The sequence below is a fragment of the Phaethon aethereus genome (assembly GCF_964289735.1).
Source record: "Phaethon aethereus genome assembly, chromosome: 1".
Lineage (NCBI taxonomy): Eukaryota > Metazoa > Chordata > Aves > Phaethontiformes > Phaethontidae > Phaethon > Phaethon aethereus.
The window spans coordinates 103,166,412-103,185,100 of record NC_138575.1 but is presented as its reverse complement, the minus strand read 5'-3'; the positions used below and the strand labels follow the sequence as shown (position 1 = coordinate 103,185,100).

The 18,689-nt window shown below is 39.1% G+C and overlaps 1 protein-coding gene across 1 annotated transcript in view; it reads left to right on the top strand.

Moving 5' to 3' along the window:
- POU2F1 (POU class 2 homeobox 1) overlaps nucleotides 1–17,650 on the top strand; it is a gene marked incomplete at its 5' end in the record, with an annotated part of 52,629 nt that extends 34,979 nt beyond the window's left edge. Inside the window, 9 exons of the mRNA XM_082014131.1 lie at nucleotides 1,261–1,355; nucleotides 3,677–3,850; nucleotides 7,562–7,703; nucleotides 9,842–9,987; nucleotides 10,877–11,056; nucleotides 13,678–13,783; nucleotides 14,183–14,528; nucleotides 15,372–15,460; nucleotides 16,667–17,650. Of these exons, the coding sequence (XP_081870257.1) occupies nucleotides 1,261–1,355; nucleotides 3,677–3,850; nucleotides 7,562–7,703; nucleotides 9,842–9,987; nucleotides 10,877–11,056; nucleotides 13,678–13,783; nucleotides 14,183–14,528; nucleotides 15,372–15,460; nucleotides 16,667–16,977 (1,589 nt within the window). The 3' untranslated portion in view covers nucleotides 16,978–17,650. The remainder of the gene's footprint in view (nucleotides 1–1,260; nucleotides 1,356–3,676; nucleotides 3,851–7,561; nucleotides 7,704–9,841; nucleotides 9,988–10,876; nucleotides 11,057–13,677; nucleotides 13,784–14,182; nucleotides 14,529–15,371; nucleotides 15,461–16,666) is intronic.
- Between the last annotated feature and the right edge of the window lie 1,039 nt (nucleotides 17,651–18,689).

Below are 18,689 nucleotides of genomic sequence, written 5' to 3'. Positions count from 1 at the left end.
CCCCTCTTTTCATGTCTTCTATGGCCTTAACCTCACATAAAACATCCAATTTCTCACTCAGTATTTATCAAGTCCTAAATTCCTGTGTCCCCTACCTGTATTGTGCTAAGGGGTAGCTGGTCATGAGTGGTGTGCCCTGATTGATCGGCCAGCTGGTGAGCCAGAACAGACCACATCAAACTCAAATTACAGAATTTAAGTGGTACTTAGGTGGTGTTCTGTCCTCTGAGTGGCCATAGTGTCCATCTGTTGTTGTGTTGTCATTGCTCCCCCCTGGTTATAGGAGCTTAGTATATTGAAGATGCCTATTAAGTGTAGGTTTAACTAGTCAGGTTCTTAAATTATTATAGGGGAAATTGCTAGGCATAGCCAGGAGTTACCTAAAGAATAACAGTAGTATTTTTTCACAATAAAATTGAGGGAGTTGACTAACTGTAGGTACATTTTTGTCAAGATTCTTACATATTAAAAACATATAAAGAAAATCTAACTTTAGAATGACAGCATGTTGTATATATTGGTTGCATCAGTCCCAACTGTTACTTAACGTTTTCGCCTTTTCAAAATAGCATATGAAACGGGGTTTTCATATATTCAGTGTAAAGTTTATTCCATTTGTGCTATTTAAACAGTGTTCAGTATCTTACCTAAACTTTAAGTTCTGATTACGTTTCTAAAAGATTTTGTCTTTATTTCAGCCGAGAGGTTATCTGGGCTTGTTTTGTCTTCTGGTGTGGTCTGCTTAAGTTTGCTAGACAAAGTTGCCTTCTTGTTAGGCAGCTGGCATGGGGTGATATGGAGAAGAAGGGTGATCAAGGAGGCAAATTTGTGGTTTTGATTAGTATTCAGTTGCTGGATTTGATCTGATTAGAGTTCAGTTGTTTATTGCTATATAGCTCCCTAATTCTTGGCCAGCTGTTGGTTACAGGAAGTTTACCCAAAATCTGCAAGCTGAAAGGGGCAGTAAATGATTCTTGCATATAGAATTGTGATAAACTAGGTCATTACGAACTCCTTCTGCAGAGAAGACTACTACAGACTTCTCTTTTTTACGCTTCTATCACCACATATACTTCGGGAAAATGCAAGGGGATTTTGGACTGAAAAGTCCAAAGTTTGAAGATATCTATGCAGGGATGAAACTAAGGCTTGCATCTCAAATTTTTTATAACTTTCATTATTTGGCAAGAGCCTTGTTTCACCTCATTTCAGGTTTTAGTCTTTTTAAGACAAACCAAACCCACCCTTTTCTCTCTCCAGGTCTCCTGCAAGCGCAGAATCTCTTAACGCAACTACCTCAGCAAAGCCAAGCCAACCTCCTGCAGTCTCAGCCAAGCATCACCCTTGCCTCGCAGGTCAGGCTTATTTCTACAGTTCATGAGTTGCTTTGAGGGGATTTGAACTATTGCAAGTGACTGGACCCTTTGTATTAGTTACCGGAGTAGATATTTTAGCTATAATAGTGAGTTTGTCTTTCTAGCTATATTCAGTGTAGAGCTGAAGTATCAGTTAACTTCAGTTTTGTAGTTTCCACCCTAATGTGCCTCTTTTCATGCATTTAAAGTTTTGAATTTTTATTTTTAGCTGAAAATTTCCATGATTGATATCTTGAGTTAATGGCACTAGAGCGTCATTTGATTTCTTGTAAGGCTTTCTTGGACAATCTACGAATTTGTGAAATTCAGAGGAGCAAGATGTGGGCTACCCAAAAAGCTCAAAAAGATGATTACTGTCAAGAATCTTTTTTTTTTCTTAAAGATTGTACTGATAATCTATCATCATTGTAGCCTAGTTGTCTTGCTGTTATTGCTAAGTCATTGCTAGTCTTATTAGTTACCGTCTGTGAAAGTGAAGAGATTGTTAGAAATTCATTAAAATACTCTGTTAGATGTATGTTAAAATATTAAAAGTCCTATGATTAAGCTTTCAGACTGTAAGAAAAGTAATTTTAAGGTTGCACGTGCCTGCAAATTTAATTTTGCTTCACTCAGGTTTTACTGTGCAGTTTAGTTACGTGACTGCATGCTGTTTCTTCATTAAATACCATGTAATATCATGGAGTATCTTCCTGCCAACTTGCTTACATATAAGAAGTTTTTAGTCTGTAATAAGATGCCTGAGTCTGTCAGAGTCTTAAAAAACTACATTTTCTACTATACCACCTATAGTATTTCTCATGCATCATGCAGAAAATGGAATTTGTCTCACCTCTGTAGTTCATACCTCAGTTAGCAGCATGACTCCCTACTAAAGGTTATACTTAGATTAAAAAAATTTATCAAAACTACAAAGAGAAAATAAATTATATAAAGGGGGTGAAGTCAGTAAAAACATATTGCAGTAATTAACCACTACATTTAATGTAAATTAAAAAAATATTAAAAACCTTTCTAGTATGACACATATATCTGCAATCCTAGAAAGATCATATATGATTACATTATGTCTCAAGTAATGGAATTATAGATCCTGACCTCCCTCTACCATCTGCTGTGCGCTGCGAAATACTGCACTAACCCAGGAGAAAAACAACATAAGGAGCTATGTAAAGACTCAGATATATGTAGGCCATTTCTTTTAGAACAGCCTTTGCATAGACTGTGCATAGTACTGTAGTGTTGCATAGACTTGAGGCTGTTCTTCTTTGCCCTGAAGGAGTCTGTAGTTTCAGAACTGGGCATAGGACATAAAAGCATGAAGTCACCTTTACTTAAGAGCTTCAGCTGAACTGAATAGAATTTAACTCGAGGAAACAATTTGTCTCTGCATCTTAGTTCAACTATGGCATGTAAGAAGGTTGAGTTACACACTCAAAACATGTTTCCAATGTTCCTGTTGCACATAAAACCTGAACTGTGCAATATCAGATCTTAATATATTTTGTTCAGCTGTGAATATTTTCCATGATGCTCAGTTTTTTTCAGATTCTTATTATTGCTGCATAGCAAAATGCTCTAGTATGCCGATGTTGAGGAATAGTGAACCTTGTGTGGACTCCCTGGAAAATTAGCTGTTTATATAGAAGAAAAATGTGACCTAAAAGGAATTATTTTCTTCAGGTTGCTTTTGCTTAATTTTTTGTATCACCAGTACATTCATACTTATTGTTGCAAATATCAACAGCAGGGTTAGAGCGGGATCTATTTTCTTCTTACTGGAAGAGTTGAGTCAGTTGCAAGAGATGGCATTAGAGGAAGCTTGCCATGTTTGCTGCCCCTGTATGTGCTCACTGTTCCAAGATTAAATAGGACACTTGAATCTTTTGGGCTGATGACAATCTGCCACCTCACGCAAGCAGTAAATTCAATTTTAAAATGTTTAAAAGGGGATGAATGCCAAGCTGTCTATAAATGATAGAACTATATCAAGTAAGAATGTTCAGCTTCTGTAGCAAGCGAAAGCTGTTGGTTATCTGCTGCATGGAACATCTCTTACTTTTCTTTAATTGGTTCTGACAGAGCCTTTAAAAGGCTGTCATACTAATAGAGTTTTCTGGATTGTGATTGCTTGTTCTTGAGAGGAATGTAAATAAACTGGAGGAACTTTGAGATTGCTGGAAATGTCAAATTCATTGAACTTTCTCACAGAAACCTCACATACCTTTTCTGAATTTAATTTTTGCTGATTATTCTTTTAAGACTGATTTTCATCTTTTCCTTGCTTTCTGTCTTAATAGCCAGCAACCCCGACACGCACAATAGCAGCGACCCCCATTCAGCCACTTCCACAGAGCCAGTCAACACCAAAGCGAATCGACACTCCCAGCTTGGAGGAGCCCAGTGACCTTGAGGAGCTTGAGCAGTTTGCCAAGACTTTCAAACAAAGACGGATCAAACTTGGATTCACTCAGGTGAGGCTGTGTACATTATGTGCCTGCCAGTGTGGAATCTGAGGTCTCGTCTTTCAAGCTTGGAGAGAGACTAGAATTCCACCTTTTCCTAGGAGAACTTTCTTAAATAGGGTTGTGCTCTGGCCTTTATGTAGGGGATTTCTAAGAAATAACAGAAAAAGCCATATATCCATCTTACTTCCCTGTTGGTTTTAAAGCATAGCCATTTTCCCAGCAGGTACGTTACCAGCTCCAGATGTCATTGCATGTGTGCTATTCATTCTATAGGATGTAAAATGAATGGGACAAAGCACTTTAAAGCTGCCTTCAGATGTACAGAGTTCCAAAAATTATACGACACAATTAACTGCTCTGTCTGTTTAAAAAGTATGTCGCAACTATGAAGTTGCTTTGGATGTCAAAGGGTTTTTATCTCTCAAGTGTATTTTCCTGTTAAACATCAATGATTTCTGTATTTAATGATTTTGCTAAGGTGTCTAAACAAAACCTGAAAGGACTGTTGCCTTTGAAGTTTTCTCCTTGCGGAGGTGAACTGGAGTTGCGGTTTGTTTTAGTTTGCTTAAAAGCTCAGAAATACCCATAGAACAGAAGAAAAGTAATCTTGAACATGATGAAAATGGTTGAATGAGAATTACAATTAAATGCACAAAGTGCATTTATATGTTCCGTTACTCTGTATAAAAATTATCCCACCCCTGCCCCCCCCCCCCAATATCTGTCGAGGTAAACAATTAATTTTGGCAGGAGTCTGTAGTAAGCATAGGCATGTTTTTTTCCTAGAAGAAATAGCATGCAAAAATCAAAGTAGGTATTTAAAACTCTCAGCTCAGAGCAGTCAATCCAACATACATGATTTGTTGTTTCCTGCCCCTCCCATGAATAAGTAAATCAATTCTACCTGAAAGTATGTGCTGATGTCAGATTTATTTTTCTGGCAAAATCCTAAATGTTTGAAAAATCAGGGTTCATAATGAAAGTTCCTGGCAGCATCTTAATTATAACTCAAGAACAGAATGCTCTTAGTAAAATGAAGTTCATTTTGCTGGCATGTGTACCTCCTTCCCTTCCTTCTTTCCGCTAGAGAGAGGCACAGAAATACAAGTGATGGACACACACAAAAGCTACAATAGAGCAGAACAGAATAGAGTAAAATATAATAGCTTCCCTTATAGCCTGACTGAGCAGGTTCATGCAGATCTTTTGTTATTATGTTTAATCTGCTATGCTGTGAGATGATTATAAAGGTTCAACTAGACTTAAGTTATGGGTTAACCCGTCTTTATTGACCCTGTTGTGAATTTTCATGGTGAGGAAAAATGAACACAACTGCTCAGGCTTGCATTCCAGTATTTGCTTTTGAGCTTAAAAAAGGGGAATCTTGAGAAAGTTATAAGATTGCATTTGATCATTCCTATCCTACTCTGAGTTTGTATATGTATAATTAGGCAGTTCTAATAAGTTCCACCTAATTGCATAATTGGATGATAATTAGAAACCTCTATTACTTTGGTTTCCTATAGTTGGATAAATAGACTGCCTTTCAGAGGACAAAAGAAATTTATTTCCAGTGGTACTGTAAGCTTTTTCAGGCTTGCGCCACCCTTGCCTTTCAAAAATAACTGGAAGATTTAGTTTGCATTGCAAACTAATCACTTACTGCATTCTTTCTCGTCAGCATTGTAACAGGATTTGAACTTGAGCAGTTCTGTCTCTTCTCCCACCTCGAAAGCGGGTGATGGATTTAAATCCTTTTGTTTAATTGTTTTCCTTAAAAATATTTCCATGTTTGACATTCAGAGACACAATGAGCATACTGCATCTTAGCATTATTGCAGGTATGTGACTAACTGGTCAGTACGGATTCAAGCTATGTGAGTGAACATTTTAGACAATGCTATTTTTACTCTGTAAAAGGTGTTGCCTCTGCTAGTCTGTCTGAGCTTCTTAACAGATCAGTACACACAACAACGATGTGCCTTATAATCAGTTTCAGTTCAGTACTGGAGCTTCATTCAACCTACAGAGGAGATCAAATGTGTATACAGTGCCTTTATCATCTGTTCCATCCATCCTTTCAGTGGCCCATCCCAATATATAAAATTCTCATCCCCATATGTAAATTCCTTTGCCTACAGCTGAAATGCTGCCACCTTTTGGCATTGAAAACTATTGACAAAGAAATGGTTAACTATTCATTTTAAATCAGATGGTAAATGTTAGTAAGAGCAACGTAAATACCAGAATTAAATTTAGTTAGGGGACTGGAGCGAATTTCATAACTCTTTCCTGCCAAGACATAAATCAACTTATCTCTAAAATGGTTTACATAGCCAGGTTTTCTTCTTCATAAAACCGCAAGAGCATCTATGTTGCTTCTCTTGGAATGATTTATGAGCTTTAAAATGCACAGAATCCTGGCGTATGGGTAGAGGTATAAATGTGAGTTCCCACATGTTTCCTCTGATTGAAGGGCATACAAACCAATTGTTCTGGTCATCTTCTAGGAAGGAAATTGTTTTCTTTGTGCAACCTGCACAATTTACTAAGCTTGCCAAAGGTTGTTTTCTTCCTCGCTTGGATGTGGTCACTCTGCATGCTGTTAGTATACTTGTGTCAAGCTGTGGTTGTGGATCTGACCAAAAAGGAGAGCCAGCTCTATGCACAATCCAACTAACCCACTTGCAATTAAACTCCACTAACAATGCTCAAGCTTTTCAGTCTCTTCTTCTAGACTTTTCATACTTTTTTTGTTAAAAGTAAAAATCTAAATCAAACTACTTTAGACCAAATAGCGTACTTTAAAAATAATTACATTTTTTCAAAGGGCAGGACCTTCCAGCTTTAAAACAAAACAAGAAAACATGGTGGTTTTAATGGCAACAATGAAGAATGGATTGATTTTTTTTTTTTGTAATTAAAAAACCCCAAGACTTTCCAAGTGTAAACTACATAGAGTTGTGTATATACACATATATATATGTATGTATATATATTAGGATAAGCAGAATGTTTGATAGTATCTAAAACTGACTTTTGAAAAGCAATGACAGATGTAAAGAGATGATTATCTGTCTGTAAGTCTCCTGGACAGCTTTTTGGCAGATGGGTAATGGTAGTGAAGACCACAGTTAATCATTATTTGAAATGGTTCAACTTCTTGTCCACTTTGAAATGTGTATCTGTGGGGAGAAGTTTGGTTTGAACCTCAGGAGATACTAGAAGTTCAGATAAGAATATTTTTGCATCTATTTAAATGTGATATATTTTTACAGACAGCTTTTCAAGAGTGTTTTCTAATTTGAGAACATGAATTCACTGCATTTCTGCTTATTTGAACTTTTCTGCTTCGGTGTGAAATACGCAGATACTTAAATGTGCTCCTAAAGAGAGCTTGGCCTTTACTTACTTTAAAGAACTAAGAAAAACATTACAAGTTAATATTCAGTGTAATGTTCTGCTCAGTGATAATGCTAAGAAGACAAAGCATCAGGGATTTCCTGGAAAGAGTTACAATGGTTAAACTGACTGAGGTTTGACATTTCTTTATGGTTATTTGCTTTAGCATGAATCTTGGTATCGGCGAGCAAGTTTCTGTGAAACTGAAATTCCACACAGCAGCGAAGTCACTGAGAGAACACAAGAATGTGACAGGATTCCTTGCTTTGGAAGTGCCCGTGTTAGTGAATCCCTTTTTTCTCTTTCTTTGTCTAGGGTGATGTTGGGCTCGCTATGGGCAAACTCTATGGAAATGACTTCAGCCAAACTACCATCTCTCGCTTTGAAGCCTTGAACCTCAGCTTTAAGAACATGTGCAAGTTAAAGCCACTTCTGGAAAAGTGGCTCAATGATGCAGGTGAATGAGTCTGTGTATTTCTTCACCAGCCTACCAAAATCAGTAGGATTCTGAAAAACCCTAAAAAACTGCTTCGTTTGTGCCCTTAACGGTTTTATGAAGCCACCAATCTTTGTAACTGTCCATGGGACAAACAAGGGTGTCCATACTTCCCTTTTCATGTGCTCATAGGCATCCAAAATTGTTCCGATATGGACTTCAGAATTGTGTTCTGCAGCCAGCTGAATAATTGCATGGGGTGAGGTATAATATGTGTCATGGTTTTCCTCCTTCATGTATATTAATGCATATAACTTCTAATCCTCTTCTAGCTTTATTTTTAAGATGTGTAGTACAGAGAGGGTTGCATGGTTTGTTGTTTCAGTAGGCAGAGCTTACCGCATTCGTCTCCTCCCACACCCCTATGTGCGTTCTTTTCATCTCTCTCCAAGGGTCTGTATAAACACTCTCTTTCTCCCCACAGGAAGAGCTGTTTGTGGGTTAGGTTTTGCTTTTTCCTTCCAGGATTCTTTTTCCTGGGAGATAAGTTATTCATGATGCCAATGTTGGTAGTGTTCGTTCTTTGTTTTCTTCTTTTTTCTTTTTTCCACCAGCAAAAGGATCTTTGGATGGTGGTGATAGGTGTTAGGATAGAAAGTGTTTGAGAGTGCTGTCAGCCAGTTTTTTTTCTTCCAAGTATACAACTATGCATACTAAAAAACTGATGGATCTGTTAAACAGATGGCAGGGACAGTGTGTGCCTTCCTATTTTTACCAAAATGAAGAGAGCTTTATGCTGACGCCTACAGTATTCTCTGAAATTTTGAAAATAATTGAATGCAGTGTTGAAAATTTGTCCTGCATTGAAACAAGCAAGTGTCATTCTGGTATGATGTGGGTTATCTTTAGGTAATCTAGATTTGTGATAGAAAACATAAAGATCTTCATACCGAGTGCTCTAGTCCACAGGCCAGTGGTTCCCAAATCTTCCAGCAACACTGGATGAGTCCAGTGCTGCAAGGAATGTCATAGTTTGCTTTCCCTGCTAGCCTGAAGAAATACTTGGATCTGTAAAGTTAAGGACTGTAAACAGTGTCAGGGTTCTTCACAGCCCGAAAGTTGGGAACCATTGTCATTGGCTTTGATTCAGTTTCATGAAAATCTTTGTAAGAAAGATTTAAAGGCTACTTTTAAGTAAAAGCAGGCAGGAGAAGCATACCAATGATCCCTTCCATTATGTTACATTTGAGTTTTGGGGAATTTATGATTACAGAACTCAGCTTGTTCTATGGGGTTTTCAGCATGGAGAGGGGTTTCAGCACATTTATGGGTGCCATTACTGAAGGAAAAAAAAAATCTAGAAAATAATGAACTGAATGTACTTGCCCATTTGAGCCTATCAGAATGGTCTTGGGCATTGCAAGCTTTGATGCCTGCTTATCACCTATAAACCCCAGTGCAGTGAGGCATCTCCAGCCATAATTCATGATTTTGTTTAAATTCCCTGCTGGAACCTGCCTGTTGGTTATTTTGCACTTTCTGCTACAAAGTGGGGTCAGGCGTGTTCTCTCTTTGCTCTTCTGTGGAGCCAAAAAGACAGGATTAGGGGTTGACGGTTAGAGATGGGGAGCTGCTAGCTGCGTAGGCTGTTCTGTAGAACTGTGTAGCACTGAGTATATGCTAAGATCTCCAGAGAGAAGAGGTTGAACACTGTGAAGCTAGCTAAGATCTTCTTCTACTGTATTGCAGAGTGGATAAAAGAAATTTCAGGCTGCTCAGATTTTTTCATAATTGCCTTGACTTACAGCTGTGGCTCATGAATATCAGTTACTGCTTTTTTTCTTTAAACTGTGACTTGCAGTGAATGAGTGTGGGGTGGCATGAGATAAAGGGGACAAACTATGTATAGCTATTATAAAAGGGGTACTGTGGTAGCATACAGGAGCAGAGAGCACCCTCTGGGCTTACTTGTAGCTTTTAATTTTCAAGTATATGTTGTAATTCACAAGTACAATGATTAATGCATGTGATCTTCAGAAATCTCTATATATCTGGAATAGATACAGAGTGGGTTTTAACATACCTTGCACAGGTGAAGAACACTTACATTAGACTGCACTGCATTCAAACTCCTGATTTATGTTACTTTCTTTTTTCAGAAAACCTCTCATCTGATTCAACTCTCTCCAGCCCAAGTGCCCTGAATTCTCCAGGGCTGGGGATCGAAGGCTTGAACCGTAGGAGGAAGAAACGCACCAGCATAGAGACCAACATACGTGTGGCCTTAGAGAAGAGTTTCCTGGAGGTCAGTGATCCTGTTGCTCTGCTGAGCCTGTAAAGAAATGAAGAAACTTTGCTTAACAATCACATCTGTTGGAGTGAACCCATTACTGTACTGTTTAGGAAAGTGCTTGTGCTAAACAAGGTGAATACAAAGGCTTTGCCAAGAAGCATGCATCAAGGTCTAGTTCACTTTAAAAGAAACAAAACCAACAAAAAACCCAACCAACACAAAATCCCTCAAAAAACCTCATTGGTTCTTGTAGTTCACTGACTTTGTGATTTTGCATTCCAAGATACTGAGCCATAGATCTAAGCTTTGATATTCTGCACATCAAAAAGAAGAAAAAAAAGATTACCCTTTCTGAGGATGGTTAAATGGGGTGGCAGTCTAAACATACATAATGTGAGGTTTTTAGCTGACCTTATGTTACTCTTGTTAGGCACTTTGTGCAGCTGTGTGGGCAGATAGCCTCTGCAAGCAGCCCATTCAATCTGCCTGTCTTTCATTATAAGTCTAGACAACTTGGGCTTCATTTGGCTATTGCTATAGTTAATCTCTCCTATTCCTTTTCGAGAGATGCTGAAAGAAAGCTATCCTTCCCAAGGTCTAGAATTCCTTGAAGGATTAACTCGCATGTCAGATCCCTTCTCTCAAAAAGACGCTTGTGAGCTCAGTCTTAATCACCCATCTCTGAAGAACACAGCTTACTATTGGTAGAAATGTTCCTGTAACTAGGAAGGTGAAGGGCAGAAATATCTAGTATAGTCTATCTCTATAGATAGACTGTACCACCGATGAGATTCTGGATATAAATGGCCCATCCAGACTTCTGCCTAGTGAAGAAGAAGCTATAATGTAAAACTTCAAAAGGTAATTTCACAGCTTTTCAAGTACTGTTTCCTTTTCTCAGAACCAAAAGCCTACCTCGGATGAGATCACCATGATAGCTGACCAGCTAAACATGGAGAAGGAGGTGATCCGCGTTTGGTTCTGTAACCGGCGCCAGAAGGAGAAAAGGATCAACCCACCCAGCAGTGGTGGAACCAGCAGCTCGCCCATCAAAGCAATTTTCCCTTGCCCAACCTCACTGGTAAGAATCAAGAAACTGTGTTGACAAAGATCACTGAAAGTGATATTTCTACTGTGCTCACTGTGGAAGTTGCACATGCTACGCCTTCTTTGTACAGCAGGCTTGTTCTCACAAATTTATATTTTACTGGCATTTTAAATGATCTACTTGCACACTATCTAAGAGACATAATGCTTACAAATCAGGCAGTAGTTGGACCTTCAGTTTGGGTGTTCTATTTAGTCAGCTAGTGAGTAAATATTCTGACTAGTAAGTTTGCATTTGGGGTTATTGCTTTGAACATATTACAGATAGTAACTCCAGCTTATATCTGGACTTTCTCTCTTGCCAAAAATTTTTTGGTATAGTAATAAAAAAAAATGCTTAACAGCTTTACTCCTACCCTCTTATTTTGTCTGCTCTGACAAGTAGAAGAGCGGCAGTAAAATGTATCATTTGGAGACTTAAGTTACACAAATCCAGTGATACCATGTTGTCACTTTTAGTCAGGGATGATGTATATAAAAAAAGAAGTGGAACAAAGGAACAATTTAGCTATTACTCATGTAATTAATTTTGCACACTTGTATTTGCCTCAGGTAAACACAAACTTCATGAAAATAAGAGTAACAAAACACATGCATCAAGGTTCCTTCAGCTCCTTTGCTACCAATGTCCATGGAGGTCTGTTTTCATAAATAGAAATAGTAGCTATTAGATTTCATAGTAGCTATGCTAATAGGAATGTGGTGGAATTTATGTAGCCTGTAGCTGTCCTTTTGTAGTATTTATTCCACCCTCATCACTGTAGTAGCTAATAATCTTCCAGTACTTCACCATTAATTTTGGTGACATGTCATTCTTTCCCCTCATCCTCGTCTCAGGATGTGTGCATGCAACCTTTTGTTTCAGGGGAAGGGATGTGTGAAATTTACTTAGTATTTTTTTGTGTGTGTGTCCCTGCCCCCAATCGGAAAGCAAGGTTGCATGCCTTGCTACCAAAGCAGAACATAGTGAGATTTATGATGGTGTGTTTTAGTAACCATGCAAGTTTACTCAGAATGCAACTTAAGAAAGCTTTCCTACAGAAATTCCCTGCCATTGGATGTAAGAAATGCAGGTGTTAACCAGAGTCTCCAAGTTTTCAGTGATGTTTCATAAGCATTGTCACTCATTGTAAGATTCTCTTAAGACTGTGCTACCATTTACATGGATGTTCCAGCCCTGCTGCCCCCAGCCTTCTACTGGCTATGTGCTTTGTTGATTCCTTGTATCAGCTCTGGAGATTATGTGTCCATAGGATGATTTGGCTTAGTTTACTAGTTTGACTGCAAATTAACCATGTGAAGAACAGTGATTAATTTTCAGTATGGCTGGATAACCAATCTGACTTGTAGCCTGGCTGCAGTAGTGCTAGGGCTCTGAAGCAGGGTTGGAGGGGAATGCTCCTTTTGATGGCAGCCTACTTTTGCATAGGCTGAAGTCAGTCATTGTAACCATGGGGTTAGCTGTATTAATTCTAGGTCATTCACTGCCCTGAAGTATGGATTGCGACCTTGGCTTTAACTGTTTGGTGGACAGATGACAGATACAATGTCTGGGCAGCGTTAGTGGGAAGTGTACTATGTATCGACGTCTTTTTTATTTCATACACTATTTGAGATGGGTAGAAACCTTCTAGATCTGTCCCAGTTGCCCCGGTCTTGTTTAAAATGCAGGAAGCGTTTGACTTCCTATAAGAGGATATGCAGCATGAGAGAGATTTCTCTGACAATAAACTTAAGGTAAGAGAGGGGAAAGGAGGAAGGTTTTAGCTTATATCCTTGGCTATGTTCTCTTGGACAATTCTGAAGGATTCATTTCTCTCATTGATGTATAACAGCCTTCAAAGATTAGTGTTGGATACCATTTCTTGTCCATAAAGAGTCCTTTCTCTCCTTATATTTAATTTTTCCTTATAAGCTAGTTCTTCCGGCCTTAAATCTTTGGTGGTTTTTATCTGTAATGTCTTCAGTTTATTGTAGCTTTCTTGTAACAAGCTGTCTGCAAGTAAAATTAGCTAATGTCATTTGAATGTTTTAAAATTCAGAGATCCTTTCTCTGGCATAAGGAAGCTTATCAAAGTAGAGCTTATAGTTTGGTTGAGTAAAAGTGAAATGTTGTTTTGTTTATCCATGTACACACATTACCCTAAATACCTTTGGTAATGCTGGGGCATTTAAATAATTTTATCAGAGAAAGAGATTTGAAACAACGTTTAAACAAGAAAAAAAAACATGCAGGTATAATATATTTTGTAACTCTTTCTGTAAGAGTGACTCTGTTAAAACAAGGTGCTCTCTCTGGGTGAAGGCAGAGAGGGAGGGCTAATGTGCAGTCCTGAGACATTGTGGATGTAATGGATATATCTCCCTTTAAATACTGAATGATTAAGTATAAAAATATTGCTGGTAATTAGCGAAGTTACTGTCCTTCGTCCAGTGAATGATAAAGTAATGGAATTACAAAAAAGTTAGTTTATATGCAGTGTTTTCACCGGCAACTTCCTCAGCTGAGGATGGGAAGAAAGAAATCGAAGAGTAGTAGCTAACTCTTCTTTATCTTTTAACAGTTGAGCAGTTGTATTCTTCTTTGACCTCCAGGTGGCAACCACGCCAAGCCTTGTGACTAGCAGTGCAGCTACAACCCTGACTGTCAATCCTGTGCTCCCTCTGACCAGTCCTGCTGTAACTAGTCTGTCAGTCACAGGTAAGGGCTGATTTCTCTCACATTAACCTCTATCACTTTCCCCTTTTAAGCTCTTCAAAAGGTCATTCAGTATCGGTCACTAGTATCCTAAGACATTCTTGTCATTGTTCCTTGTTACTCCACTAGGAAACTTCAGTCTTTGTGACCATTCAGTTGACTTTTCTGGGAATAAAATCACAGGTGACTCTGAAATGAAATATGCTATATTCCATTGCTAGCTTCTAGAGCTCCTCAGCCTCCTGTTGGGAAGTGTCATTTCATTGTAGTCTGAGCTTCTCATTTGGACTCTCGGTGCTTGGTCCTAGAGAAATGTGTGTTTGTTTCCTGTTCAGGTGGGTACTGGTTCCTGTTCAGTCATGTCTGTGATTGGTACTGATCTAACCAGGATCAATCTTCCAGGCACAACAGAAACCACCTCCAACAACACGGCAACAGTGATTTCAACAGCACCTCCAGCTTCTTCAGCAGTGACATCACCCTCCCTGAGTCCTTCCCCTTCTGCCTCAGCCTCCACTTCAGAGGCATCCAGTGCCAGTGAGACCAGCACAACACAGACAACCTCCACTCCCTTGTCCTCTCCTCTTGGGACCAGCCAGGTGATGGTAACGGCATCAGGGTTGCAAACAGCGGCAGCAGCCGCATTACAAGGAGCTGCACAGTTGCCTGCAAATGCAAGTCTTGCTGCTATGGCTGCTGCAGCAGGACTAAACCCAGGCTTGATGGCATCCTCGCAGTTTGCAGCTGGGTAAGGATAAGTTTTTCACACCCTTTTAGGTGAGATGACAGAAGAGGGAAGGAGAATTCTTGGGATAAATTGCTTTTATGTATCACTGTTTTCTGGTAGCTCACTTGGTGATTCTAGTGTCATTTATCTCAAACTCAAAGGTTTACTTACAGATGGTAATTGACCATTCCCATTGAATGTACACAAATATTGTTCTCATTTTACAGATGAAAAAGCTGTGTTGCAGCAATGTTGTTATTTGATAAGTCATTTATCCCACTGCAGAGCTTGACTTAAGAGCTGCAACTTACCAGTGAATCGTAGAATCTGTTCTACTAATTGTGAAATGGAGAGCTAGCCTAGACCCACTTCAAAGCTCTGTATTCACCTCTCTGTCATGAGCAAGAAGCTGTAAAAGCTGCGTGATAATTGTTGAAGTTTAGTTTTAGAAATATTGCTCTGAGAGATGACTCTGTTTCTTCAATGCCTCTTGATTTACATCTTTCTTATCTGAATTTGGGAGATGATGATAGCTCTCTAATGAGTGGCAGTTTCTCCAAAATACTTTACGAGAATATTTTACAGCAACAGTCAATACAAGTCCTGTATTTGCAGTGCCTGTACTTCAGACATGTCACTAACCACACAGCTGAAAGTCAACATCTGCTCAAGGCATCATGAAGAAAAAACTAAAACAAAAATTAGCCCTTGATCTTGGTCTTTCCTCCCTCCCCTTCTCCTCTTCCCCCCGCCTTTTTTTTTTTAAATATGGTGGTGTGCTTCTGAACAGTGACAACCTGTTCTTAAAAGTAACACTCCTTCCCTTTGTCTTTGTTCCTACTTCCATGATCTTGCTTCCTGCAGAGGTGCCTTACTCAGTCTCAATCCAGGGACATTAGGTGGTGCTCTCAGCCCAGCCCTGATGAGCAACAGTACACTGGCAACTATTCAAGGTCAGTAGTGTTCCTTTTAATGCACCTCTGTCATACAACCTCAGTTTATGTGCTTTGTTTTTCCTATCGAAAAAGAATACTGACTCCTCAGCACCGGACATAAATGTTATAGAAGTAAAGGTTTTACAAAATTTAAATGTGCAAATGCATTTTATGTATCACAGAGATAAGAGCAGGTATAACTTCAAAAAGTGGATTAGAACTGTGTATGATCTTGCAGTGATTTACAGGAGGCATTTAAGATCATGAATGTGATCTGGAATTGGCGGGTATCTCCAGCAGGTTAGAGATTTTAAAAACCAGTTAGATTGGTTTTTATAGCTCTACTAGCATAAGCTCAGGCAGAGTTATGCTGTTTTGAGGTCTGTTAGTAGGGTAGTTCTGAGCAAGACTTGATCCTGAATTCTTGTCCTCATATGTATTTAAAAAGAACCTACAACAATCTACCTCCTAAAGTCCTTATGTAGAACTTTAAATCCATAAATCCTTATCCAGAGGAGTGAAGATTTATTTTGGAAGTGCCACACAGACAGAAGTTTCCACTGGCTTTAGCAGTAGTTGTTCTCAGTTCATAGTTTGTCATCCATAAAAACTAGATAGTGCAAGTGCCTAAAGACCTAGCTAACCTATGTATTCAAATATCCTCTAAACTAGCTTAACAAATCTTGTTTCAAGGGTACAAGAAAGAACCATTTTGTAAAGCGTCAGAGATAAATTTAGGACCTCATAATCTAAGGCAGACTGAACTCTGTATACCGGTGAAAGTAAGTTGTAACAGCAGTTGTATGTCAACATTTAAAATGTTCTGCTCGAGGCTATGTGACCTCCTTTATCTTGTGATAGCTGTCATTTCATGCGGAACGCTCATCTCAACCCTTTCCAATACAGGTTGCCTGGATGTACAGGTTTTCTGTGGCAGGGAACATAGACCAGTATTGTGCTTAAAGATCTGAAGGAAGGCGTGATGGAATTAGTTTAAGGAGCAGACAACAGAGGCATTTTAGTATCTGCAAGGTCTTGTCTGCTCTTCATTAAGAGCTGTTTTTTTAAAAAACAACCTGTGATGGGAGGACTGTTGGTGGTGGTGTAGAGAGCACACATAGAAGAGAAAGGAAAATGCAGAGACCAGTTGCTTTTAGGCACATTTTGCATTATGGCTTACTGCTAATGTTATCTCTCCTCCCTGCTCAATTTTCCCTGTTTTAGCTCTTGCATCTGGTGGCTCTCTTCCAATAACATCACTGGATGCAACTGGAAACTTGGTGTTTGCCAATGCCGGAGGTACTCCTAACATCGTAACTGCCCCTTTGTTCCTGAACCCTCAGAACCTTTCTCTGCTCACCAGCAACCCAGTTAGCTTGGTCTCTGCAGCTGCAGCCTCCGCAGGGGCCTCTGGACCAGTCGCCAGCCTTCACTCCACCTCCACCTCAGCTGAGTCCATCCAGAACTCTCTCCTCACGGTGGCCTCTGCGAGCGGGGCCACATCCACCACCACTACTGCCTCCAAGGCACAGTGAGCCGGGCTAAGCTGTGCTGCCAGCAGCCTGTTTCACTGTGCGGTGGGAATTGGCTGCCAGCGGGGTTCATAAACTGAAAATGTGATGGGCATCCTCTCGCCATGTTGCTGGGGACAAGGGAGAGAAGGAAAAATATAAAAAACAAAAGCAAAACAGGAAGGATTTAAAGCTGGGACAGACATTTGCCTAATTTTGTAATAAACACTGTCTTTTCAGGATCGCTTCATGGATCGGAGAACTTTCTAACCAAAAATGTAAAAAAAACAAAAAACAAAAAAACAAAAAAACCACAAAAAAAGTGAAAGGACTACTTATCATTTCCAGCAGTCACAATGACAAGTTAAGGTGGGTTATCAACTCAAACATAGGAAGGGGGATTTCTTCTTTCTTTTTGGTCTAAATATCTTTCTTTTTTAATTATCATTTTATAGGTCTGTTGTACAGGCCATTATGTCATACAAGGTGTTTATAATCGTATCAATCATGTTGGGGGTTCCTTTCTTAACTGGTACAATTTAGGCAGGCCTGTATTACTGGTGTATCTCTATTATTATTATGATGATTATTATTATTATTATTTTTATATATATAGTTTGGACGCGTTTGTCTTTTGCTCCTGGATTATTTTCAGTGAGCTCCCACACCATGGGGGGAGGGTGGGAGGGTGGAGAGGAAGAATGGAGCACAAATAGGCTTTCTGTCCTAATCTTCTGGGAATGTTCTGAACAGTTTCCTCATCCTTGAATTTGTCTAATGGTTACTTGTAGGGATCAGAAGAATTTATGTTCATCATTTGCGCAGGAAGCTTGGTGTAGCAGTAGAGATCATTGTGTGCAAACGTCCCGACTGGTCTATGCTCTTTTTAAGCAGAGGTAGGAATTAGTTCCGAACTGCAGTTCTCCTTATCTCGATTACTTAGACAAAATGGCCAAATTCTGCTCTTAGTTTTGTGTGCATGGTCCCTCTTTACTTCAGAGACTGGAATTTGACCTCCCGAGTCTAGATTGTGCAACATACCAATGGCTTTTCTGTTCTATTGATTTGATTTTTCTGTTAAAAGCATAGAAAAATATTTTTTAAATGTTGAGTTACCCAAGCTAATTGGCAGTATGTAAAGCAGCATTTACAGTCCTAGAGACCTGCCAGGTGAATTGGTACAGGATTTCAAAGGTCAGAGTCTCCCTATTCATAGCAATATTCCTTTTCTGTTAATTCTGATGCTTCCAACATTGTATTTAGAAAATCTTTCTAGTAAAACAGTGCTTCTGACTGCAAAACACAGAAGCCAACAATATGAGAACAGAAGTTACCATCGTTTATGCCAACATCATAGAGCTGCCTCTGGGGCTTTGCACATACCTAGGTGATCTCAATGTAGTCTCTGAGCTGTGATGCTGCTGGCTATGTAAAAATGGCAATAAGCATCTCTGACCAGAGTGTCAGGGCTTGCCTGCCACTGTAATGATCTTTTCAAGGTTGATTCTGATGCATGTAGCAAAGGATATTTACGTGGATGAGGAAGAGTAACAAACTGTACAGAAGTTAGATCTGTATATTCTTAAATATACAATCTAGTATCTGAACCAAAAAAAAATTTTTTTTTAAAAAGAGAAGACTGGATCACTGCAATGCAGTTCACTTTGAACTTCCCATTCCTGATGGATTTAAAGGTTTCTGCCATGTGTATAAAACTAAATTACTTATAGCTAGCT